This window comes from Pan troglodytes, chromosome 2 (genome assembly GCF_028858775.2).
Source record: "Pan troglodytes isolate AG18354 chromosome 2, NHGRI_mPanTro3-v2.0_pri, whole genome shotgun sequence".
NCBI lineage: Eukaryota > Metazoa > Chordata > Mammalia > Primates > Hominidae > Pan > Pan troglodytes.
In genome coordinates, this window is record NC_086015.1 from 201129360 (window position 1) to 201139934 (window position 10575).

General features: G+C 43.7%; 1 protein-coding gene across 38 annotated transcripts in view; it reads right to left on the reverse strand.

The window, feature by feature from the left end:
• IQCG (IQ motif containing G) overlaps positions 1 to 10575 on the reverse strand; it is an 85045-nt gene that overhangs the window by 62422 nt on the left and 12048 nt on the right. For 24 of the 38 annotated variants that reach the window (XR_010155443.1, XR_010155442.1, XR_010155441.1 and 21 more), the window contains 3 exons: positions 8013 to 8079; positions 6170 to 6443; positions 662 to 894 (listed from right to left, as the gene is read on the reverse strand). Coding sequence is in view for 32 of the 38 variants with exons in the window: in XM_063806552.1 (XP_063662622.1) it covers positions 662 to 894; positions 6170 to 6443; positions 8013 to 8020 (515 nt within the window). In the remaining 6 variants the exon portion in view is untranslated. Of the gene's footprint in view, positions 1 to 661; positions 895 to 1104; positions 1828 to 6148; positions 6444 to 7978; positions 8080 to 10575 lie in introns of those variants that run through there. The other 14 variants (XR_010155440.1, XR_008547377.2, XM_054682538.2 and 11 more) reach the window with 6 other exon arrangements.

Here is a 10575-nt window from a genome sequence, read left to right on the forward strand (position 1 = left end):
CCAGTCAATAGCACTGGCTTCCAGCCTGGGCTACAGAGTGACCTCGTCTCTAAAAAATAAACAATCTGCAGGTATACAGCTGAAGGAAAAAAAAAAAAGAAAAAAATTTAAAAAATAAATAAAATAAAAATTGGAAACAAAGACAAACGGCCGGGCGCGGTGGCTCACGCCTGTAATCCCAGCACTTTGGGAGGCCGAGGCGGGTGGATCACCTGAGGTCAGGAGTTCAAGACTAGCCTGGCCAACATGGTGAAACCCGTTGTCTACTAAAAAATACAAAAATTAGCCGGGCATGGTGGCGTGCACCTGTAATCCCAGCTCTTCATGAGGCTGAGGCAGGAGAATTGCTTGAACCCGGGAGGCAGAGGCTGCACTGCGCCGAGATCAGGCCATTGCACTACAGCCTTGGTGACAAGAGCGAAACTCCATCTCAAAAAAAACCAAAAAGACTTAATAACTTATGCAATATCATATAGCTGCCTTGCTTTCCATTCATAACACCCTGCCTCTAGGCAGTCTTTAGCTAATTCTATTCTCAGCAGTCATTTTGCATACACAGTAATGACTTACCTGTAGACGAGAGCAGTCAGCCACCTGGGCGCCCCTTCGCTCATCTATGTGTAAATACGTTATTCCACTGCCAAATGTCTTCTTTCCTTACCTATCAATCTGAATTTTCTTCAGTGTCTCCGTAGTCATGATGGTCTGCCTTGCAGGTTTTTTGAAGACAAGATCCTGCATTTTGTTAAACTCCACAGCGAACCGGCCTCTGTGTCTGATTTCTGGCAAGTTGGGTCCTTCCTCAGTTATTAACGGACTGGGTATTTTTGTGATTGTTGAGGTCATTGGAAGTTTGTCTAGACTCGTTCCTTCTAGATTCATTTCTCTGCTTTTCTTTTAAAACAATAAACAATTAGAAAGAATTTTTTTAAAGAGACAATACAACAAGAAAGAGGCCTTTGTGTACATTTTTCAACATTATCTTCTCTGACTTCTACTCTATACTCCAAGAAAATGTGCCCCTTTCTTCAGCCACACCAAACCACACATGCCCTGCTGCTAACTTCACACAACATTCCTCTTCTCCGTCATTCCCCAACTTACCACCTGGTACACTCTGCTCAAAAGTAAAGTTCTTTGTGAAATATCTCTGTTAGCAGGCATTTCTCATGTTGTAATTTTTTATAAAGTATCTCCATCAGGTCGTGGTTTCTAGGGTCGGGGGGACAGTGTCTTAGAGATCTTGGTTCCACTTCAAGAAAAACTTTTTTTGAAGACTAGTCTCAAGTTATTTTTGGAACAAGATTGGATATTCAATAAATGTGGCCATCTTTGTAGTCCCATTGCTTAGAACAATGACTAGCATATAGCAGAGACGCAAATGTTCCTTGAACATATGAACTTGAAATACAAATAAAAAAAGGAGAATCATACTAAAAGCAGAGGTTGATAGTACATTTAGTGGTGTGGTGTAGACTTTGAGGATCATGGAGGGAAAAGCCAAAATAATTTTTTTCAGAACCAAACTTGAATATTAAGGGACCGCAGGAACGGCCTACGCCTTTCAGCTGATGGTGCTGACTGTTAAGGGACCGCAGGAACGGCCTACGCCTTTCAGCTGATGGTGCTGACTGTTAAGGGACGGCAGGAACGGCCTACGCCTTTCAGCTGATGGTGCTGACTGTTAAGGGACCGCAGGAACGGCCTACGCCTTTCAGCTGATGGTGCTGACTGTTAAGGGACCGCAGGAACGGCCTACGCCTTTCAGCTGATGGTGCTGACTGTTAAGGGACCGCAGGAACGGCCTATGCCTTTCAGCTGATGGTGTAAACTAAACTGTGGCTAAAAGCTTGAGCCACTGAGGCACACGATGCAGCGACTACACATACGGATTCTGAAGCCATGTTTGAATCCTGCTCTGTCTCTCAACTCTATTGACCTTGGGCAACTAGTTAACATCTCTGTGTCCCCATTTTCCCACTGGTAAAATAAATGGTTATTATTTTAGATTTTGCCTAAGGCAATAAGGGGAAATGTAAGGTCTAGGAGGCTCCACTGTCTTTTTTTTTTTTGAGACGGGGTCTTGCTCCGTCGCCCAGGCTGGAGTGCAGTGGTGCGATCTCGGCTCACTGCGACCTCTGGGATGCCCCATTTTCTGAGTTCCCTAACCACTATTCCTCTACCTTTATACTTGGACATCTGGAAAAGGAACCAAATGTGTCTCATGGCCTGATTTACTGATTACTAGAAAGAAATGTGAATTTTTAGAATAGAATTAAAGAAACGAGCTAAGTGTTCTAGTTGACGCACTAAAAAAAATTTTTTTTTTGAGACAGAGTCTCACTGTGTCGCTCAGGCTGGATTACAGTGGCACCATCTCCACTCACTGCAACCTCTGCCTCCCGGGTTCAAGCGATTCTCCTGCCTCAGCCTTCCAAGTAGCTGGGATTACAGGCCCACACCATCATGCCCGGCTAATTTTTTTGTATTTTTAGTAGAGATGAGGTTTCGCCATTTTGGCCAGGCTGGTCTCAAACTCCTGACCTCAGGTGATCCACCTGCCTCGGCTTCCCAAAGTGCTGGGATGACAGGCGTGAGCCACCGTGCCTGGCCTCTAAAAATTTACATATATATATATATATAATAATATATTTTATATTGCACGTGCTATGTACAAGATAGGGTTTTTTACCGTAAGGAAAAAGAGAAGAAAAACAGTATTCCCTGCAAGAAAACTCTTTCCAAACTTTGGTCAAATCACTCTCATTTCTGGCAGAACCACGTATATTAATATATTTTTCATCCTTTCATCTCGTAATTCTAATACATGAAAATGTATCTGGAGATGGCCTTAGCCATAAAAACGGCTTTAAAAGAGGGAAAATGCTAACCTTTCCTCTCAAGGTTGTTAAAAGGCTCAAGGATGTCAAGCCTTTGGGAAAGGAAACATCCATATACTAACATTTAAAAATATACAGCCTAGGCCCTACAGGGCGGCGGCATCTTCAAATTCATGAGTCAGAACAACTATAGTACCATGAAATACAAACCAAAAAATATTTTAAGAGATTCACAATTTTTAAAAGATATGAAGCTAACATATTGAGAAATGGGCTTTTAAATTGCTATTAATCAACATGATTAAAGTTACTATAATTATACATATTATATATTACTATTTACACTACAGTAAAATCACAAGGAGGATTTCTGTTGAGTCAGAAAATTTTGTGGGTAAAAGATCACTATGATAAACCAGAAAAAAACAGTGCAAAAGTTTCATTCATTTACTGGAGTAGTGACCGCTGCTGAACACTGTCGATTAATTTAGGATTTTCATTCTTGATATTCCATGATGGCAAATTACTCTTTTCAAAGGCTGACAGCAGGTAGCATCGAAAAGACTTCATTTATTAACTGAATGCCTTCCCATTTGTTTGTCCTTCTTTCCTTCCTTCCTTCCCTCCCTCCCTCCCTCCTTCCTCTCTCTCCTCTCTCTCTCCCCTCTCTCCTCTGTCTCTTTCTTTCCCTTCCTTCCTCCCTCCCTTCCCTCTCCCTGCCCTCCCTTCCCTCTCCCTCCCTTCCTACCTTCCTCTCTTCCTTTCTTTCTTTTCCTCCCTCCTTCCCTCCTTTCTTCCTTCCTTCCTCTCTCTCTCCCCTCTGTCTCTTTCTTTCCCTTCCTTCCTTCCTCCCTCTCTCCCCTCCCTTCCCCCTCCCTCCTCTCCCATCCCCCTCCCTCCTCTCCCATCCCCCTCCCTCCTCTCCCATCCCCCTCCCTCCTCTCCCATCCCCCTCCCTCCTCTCCCTTCCCCCTCCCCCTTCCCCTCCCTCCCTCCCTTCCTCCCTTCCTTCCTTCCTCTCTTTCTCTCTTTCTCTTTCTTTCTTTCCCTCCCTCCCTCCCTCCCTCCCTCCCTCCCTCCCTCCCTCCCTCCTTTCTTTCTTTCTTTCTTTCTTTCTTTCTTTCTTTCTTTCTTTCTCTTTCAACAAGGTCTCACTCTGTCACCCAGGTTGGCGTGCAGTGGTGTGACCTTGGCTTGCTGCAGCCTCAGTCTCATGGGCTCAAATGATCCTCCCATATCAGCCTCCTGAGTAGCTGGGACTACAGGCGTATGCCACCATTCCTGGCTAATTTTTGTATTTTCTTGGTAGAGACGGGGTCTTCTATGCTGCCCAGGCTGGTCTCAAACTCCTGGCCTCAAGCATTTCTTCCACCTTGGCCTCCCAAAGCACCCATTTTATTTTTTATTCTTGCTGAAGGAGATAATAAATAGGAAGAATACACCAGTCTCTTCTGTACTATTTGTTAGCCAGCTTAAATTGTTAAGATTAGCCTCTTATTTTAAATGCAGTGGAAGATTTTGTTCTTAGATTCTTATCTGTTTGCCCTTCATAAGTTAACAAGGAAGTTAACTTACATTATACAATTCCTGTGATACTTACAGCATTTTAAAACTACCCCAAAACTCGCAGAATGCCAGCTCTGGAAGGGTTCTATGGGTCATTTAGGTAAAACTCCATTACAACTTACAAATGAGAAAACTTAGACCAAAAAAGTGAAATGATTGCTAACAGCACGTAACTATATCCCAAACGTCTCCTGACTCCAAATCCATTGTTCTGTAAAATCTTATCTAAACTTTTTAAACTTTAATGAAAGCTTTAAGAACCCGGGCTGCTCGGGAGGCTGAGGCAGGAGAATGGCGTGAACCCGGGAGGCGGAGCTTGCAGTGAGCCAAGATCGCGCCACTGCACTCCAGCCTGGGCAACAGAGCGAGACTCCGTCTCACAAAAAAAAAAAAAAAAAAAAAAAAAAAAGAGCCCAGGCTGTATATATAACAATAATAATTTAGAAAATTTGAAATTTTAATGGAAAATTAAAGGGAAATTTAATTTTCTTCTCTTGATAAATATGGACTTCTTTACTGTTAGAAATGAAAAGCAAAAACAAAACAAACAAAATGAAAAAAAAGCAATTTACCCTCTTATTTATATAGCAATTTTCAATGGTCATAGAATCAGACATAAGAATATCTTCTGGGCTGGGTGCGGTGGCTCACGCCTGTAATCCCAGCACTTTGGGAGGCCGAGGTGGGCAGATCACCTGAGGTCGGGAGTTCAAGACCAGCCTGACCAACATGGAGAAACTCCGTCTCTACTAAAAGTACAAAATTAGCTGGGCGTGGTGGCGTAATCCCAGCACTTGGGAGACTGAGGCAGGAGAACTGCTTGAACCCGGGAGGCGGAGGTTGCGGTGAGCCTAGACACTCCTGGGCAACAAGAGCGAAACTCCATCTCAAAAAAAAAAAAAAAAAAGTATCTTCTGAACAAGTTATATAATGTTATTATTTATAACTTGATAAATGTGTACTTCTATTTATAAATTGTTTCCATTTTATACCTACAACCTAAGTTACTGAAATGTACAAGAGCTTAAAAATGCATACTTTGCTCACTACTAAGTTAATTTTCTGATAACTCAGTGCTGCTTCACAGAGGATTCATCAATGACAACAAAGTCATTTTAGATTAAAGCGTTAAGAGTGGAGTTGAATTTCCTCCCCCTAGTGTTCAGTTAGGTTGCAGCAGCTGAGAAATACAAGTTGGGTGGGACAACTCAGTAATTCCATCTCTTCAGTATATAGGTTGTATTTATACTGATTTCAGTAGAGGCCTTTTTGGGTAAAACCAATATACTGGAAAAGGATATTCTGTCTGGTAATATACCTTGAGTTATGGCAATTTCACTCCATCAGTTGAGAGTGCATATCTCAGATAGTTACTGTAGCCCCTTTATCTGAAATAAAGGTGCTATTTCCCACGTGATATTTAATGGCACCAGCCTGGACAACATAGTGAGATCCCATCTCTATAGAATTTTTATAAAAAATTAGCTGGGTGTGGTAGTGCAGGCCTGTAGTCCCAGCTACCCAGGAGGCTGAGGTGGGAGGATCACTTGAGCCTGGGAGGTAGAGGCCGCAGTCAGCCATGATGGCACCACTACACTCCAGCTTAGGCCACAGAGCGAGACCCTGTCAAAAAAAAAAGAAACAAAGAAGGAAAGAGAGAGAGAGAAAGAAAGAAAAATAAGTACATTTAACGGGATAGGTACTATAAATGAGGGAGAAATAAAAAATAAAGCAAAATTAACTCATGGTGAGCGGGTCTATACCACGCAGATGCTCTGTCTCCCTTCGTACTGAACGGGCATGATGTAGTTCAGAATAGAGAGCTGGTCTGTGGTGTCCTCCAGAACTGCCGAGATCCTCAGCACATCTGGAAGGGACAGTGGCTCTAGGGTTTCCGGGATTTCTGGGATGATTTCTATGTCTGTTTCTTTAGGTATTCCTTCTTCTTCTACGGTACTAGGTGGTTCGCCTGTCACTGACACCGTCATCTCAGAATGCCAAACTTTTGGAGGAAGGTTTGAGTCTTCCAGGCTGTCTCTAAGGAAAGAATAAAGAAAAAATAAGTCAGCAACCAATATTTAAACATTACTTTAACTCAAAAGCACAGGCAGCAACGTGCTGGGCTCCTGTGATATTCACGTTGTCGTATAATAGAACCTAGATGAAAAAAAGGAGGATTTGGCGTGTGATTCTGCTAAGTATCTTCCGTTTTGACCAACCAAAGGCAAACAACTTACTCTTTTTTTTTCTTCTTTTTTTGAGACGGAGTTTCGCTCTTGTTGCCCAGGCTGGAGTGCAATGGTGCTATCTCAGCTCACCGCAACCTCTGCCTCCCAGGTTCAAGCGATTCTCCTGCCTCACCCTCCCGAGTAGCTGGGATTACAGGCATGTGCTACCACACCCGGCTAAGTTTGTGATTTTATTTTATTTTATTTTATTTATTTATTTATTTTGAGACGGAGTCTCGCTATGTTGCCCAGGCTGGAGTGCAGTGGTGCGATCTTGGCTCACTGCAAGCTCTGCCTCCTGGGTTCACACCATTCTCCTGCCTCAGCCTCCCAAGTAGCTGGGACTACAGGCGTCCACCAACACGCCTGGCTAATTTTTTGTATTTTTAGTAGAGACGTGGTTTCACCGTGTTAGCCAGGATGGTCTCGATCTCCTGACCTCGTGATCCGCCCACCTTGGCCTCCCAAAGTGCTAGGATTACAGGTGTGAGCCACCGCACCCGGCCAGTTTGTGTTTTTAGTAGAGATTGGGTTTCTCCATGTTGGTCAGACTGGCCTTGAACTCCTGACCTCAGGTGATCTGCCCAACTCAGCCTCCCAAAGTGCTGGGATTACAGGCGTGAGCCACCGCGCCTGGCCTACTGTTTAATAAAGGTATGTAGTTCGTGCAATTTGGCTATTCTGGTCAATTTGAATTTGAGCCAAAATTAACTTTTTTTTCCCTAGGAGTATCTTTAGATGCTAACCAAAAGTGTCTCATGATGAGTGAAAAACAGAATGTGGTATCCAGCCTCCAAGGGGGCCCAAATGATTCTCACTTTCTAGTGTTAACGCCTCTGCGTAGTCTACGCCACACCGAGTAGGACTAGCCTATGTAACCAGAAGGTTATGGTGGGAATGACGGAGTGTGACTTCCAAGGCTAGGTGATAAAAGACATTGCAGCTTCTGCCTCACTCTCTCAAATCTCTCACTGTGAGGGAAGACAGCTGCCTTGGTATGAGGACACTTCAGCAGCACTGTGGACACATCCATGAAGGTAAGGAACTAAGGCCTCTGGCCGGCAGCCTGCACCAACTTGCCAGCTCTGTCAATGAACCACCTTGGAAGTGGATACTGCAGCCCCCATCAAGTCTTCAGATCATTGCCACCCCTGGCCAACTTCAAGTTCAGGAGAGATCTCAAGCCAGCACCATCCAGCTAACCTGCTCCTAACCTTGGGACCCACAGAAACTGTGGGAAAGAATAAATGTTTATATTTTAAGTCACTAAGTTCTGGGGTAATCTGTTACGCAGCAATAGATAAGGTATACACAGAAATTTAACAGAAGGCATAATTTAAATACATGTATACAAAAAACATTGGAATTTTAAACATACTCTTCCATTCTTCTGTAGCTTCGTTACCCTCCGTGGTATATTTATAATCTCACAAAAGTGCAGTTCCCTAAAATGGGAAAGAAACACTGAGATTAGTTTATGGGCGTCTTGAATGATGTTTCAGTTATTTCTATACCATTTCATTAAGAGAAAATTAAATGATTACGGGAGCTGTGACTATCGCCTCTTTGTGCGGAGTGGAGCAGTCCCAGAGGCAAAAGAGCCTCCTACATCATGGAGTGCAGGTCTATGAAGAAGTCGACTGAGTTATTACTGCTCTACCAAACTCAAGACACATGCACTCTGTGAGCCTCTTCTTTAGGTAAATTAATGTTCAACGTGGTTTTAGTATGTTCTATTATATCACCGATTTTTAATTGGTAATCTCTATATACTTGATTTTTTCTATCATTCTGATTACTGTAATATTTAATTAGGTCACTCAATTCATCTTCTCTGCCAGATAACAGAATTTGCTCCACATGGACTTAGAGGAATAAGTGAGATGACACTTAGAAAAACTGTATTAATTGGGGCCGGGCGCGGTGGCTCACGCCTGTAATCCCAGCACTCTGGGAGGCCAAGGCGGGCGGATCACGAGGTCAGGAGATCGAGACCATCCTGGCTAACACGGTGAAACCCCGTCTCTACTAAAAATACAAAAAATTAGCCGGGCGTGGTGGCGGGTGCCTGTAGTCCCAGCTACTCGGGAGCCTGAGGCAGGAGAATGGCGTGAACCTGGGAGGCAGAGCTTGCAGTGAGCCGAGATTGCGCCACTGCACTCCAGCCTGGGCGACAGAGCCAGACTCCGTCTCAAAAAAAAAAAAAAAAAAAAGGAAAACTGTATTAATCCTGGAAATCAGTTTAACATTGCTATCAAGATGTTACCCCTCCTCAGTAAACCAAAATCCTTTCTGCTTAAATGAGCTTTACAGTGAAAACCCCTATGGAGAAGTTTGCGTTGTACTGAATGGACAGTGAGTGGTGAGTTTCCAATGTAAATTTGTCCACAATAAAGTAACTCTGAGAGAGGTGGTGCAAATATGACTCTTGCAACAAAAATCTTACATGCAAAAATTCAAACACACAAAACAGAATCTTCACATAAATTTGAAAAAGTACTTCAGACTAGCCAAATGTCCTGATGCAGGGGCAGTTTTAGGAGGAAGTAGCATGGTATTAAGCAGAATATCTTTCTTTTTTTCTTTTCCTTTTTTTTGAGATGGAGTTTTTCTCTTCTTGCCTAGGCTGCAGTACGATGGCGCGATCTTGGCTCACTGCAACCTCTGCCTCCCAGGTTCAAGTGATTTCCCTGCCTCAGCCTCCCAAGTAACTGGGATTACAGGCTCACACCACCATTTTGTATTTTTAGTAGAGACGGGGTTTCACCATGTTGGCCAGGCTGGTCTCGAGCTCTTGACCTCAGGTGATCCACCTGCCTCAGTCTCCCAAAGTGTTGAGATTACAGGCATGAGCCAAGGCGCCCAGGCGGATTTTACTTTCTATTTCCATATCTCCTAAGCTGGACCTAGTTGTTGCTGTGTTTGTTTGTTTCCTTGTTTTCTTTTTTGCTTGAACTACTCCAACAACCTCTAAATTGGAAGTGATCTTTTAATTTTTAAATTTTTTTTTTTTGATATCCTGACAGAAGGTTCAGGAAGTGAGCTTTTTAAAATGAAAGGGTGATCTTTTAAAATGGAAAATCTGATCATGTCCTTCCCTAGAACCCTTCAATGGTTTCCCGTTGCCTTAGGACAAAGAAGAAAATTCTTGACTTGGTCCACAAGGTCTGTATGATCTGGGCCCCTCTGTTCCTCTCTAGACCCAACTACAACTGCGCTTTCCTTGCTCTCTGGGCTCCAGCCACAGTGGGCTTCTTTCAGTTCTTCTCTGGACTCATGCTCCCTTGCAACTCAGGGTCTTTGCACCTGCTATTCCTTCCAGTGGAGTCACTATTCCCTCACCTCTTCACCGTGTAAAGTCCCACTGACCCATCACCAGCTTAAGACAGTGTCATTTTTCTAGGTCAAATCTCTAACATTTTCTGTGCTCTGAGAGATGGACCCGTATGGAGTATATCCAGGGGAGATTCCAGAAAGAGATTCAGTGTAGAGAAGTGAGATCAGACATTTATTCTCCCTGCTCCTTCTCTGCCAGAATATAATTGATTGGTTATGTTCCTCTACCAAAGGTCATGGCTCCTGTCAGGCAATTCTCTCCAAACGTCTCTCTCTGGGCTTGGGTAACTATTTCTTTCCTAGGTCCCGGGAGACTCCATCATCCCTTGTAGTTTCACTGCTGCTTTACCTTTTTTTTTTTTTTTTTTTGAGACGGTCTCACTCTGTCACCAAGGCTGGAGTGCAGTGGCAGGATCTCAGCTCACTGAAACCTCCCCCTACCAGGTTGAAGCGATTCTTGTACCTCAGCCTCCCAAGTAGCTGGGATGACAGGCACACACCACCACCCCTGGCTGATTTTTGTATTTTTAGTAGAGACAGGGTTTCACTATGTTGGCCAGGCTGGTCTCAAACTCCTGACCTCAAGTGATCCACCCACCTCAGTC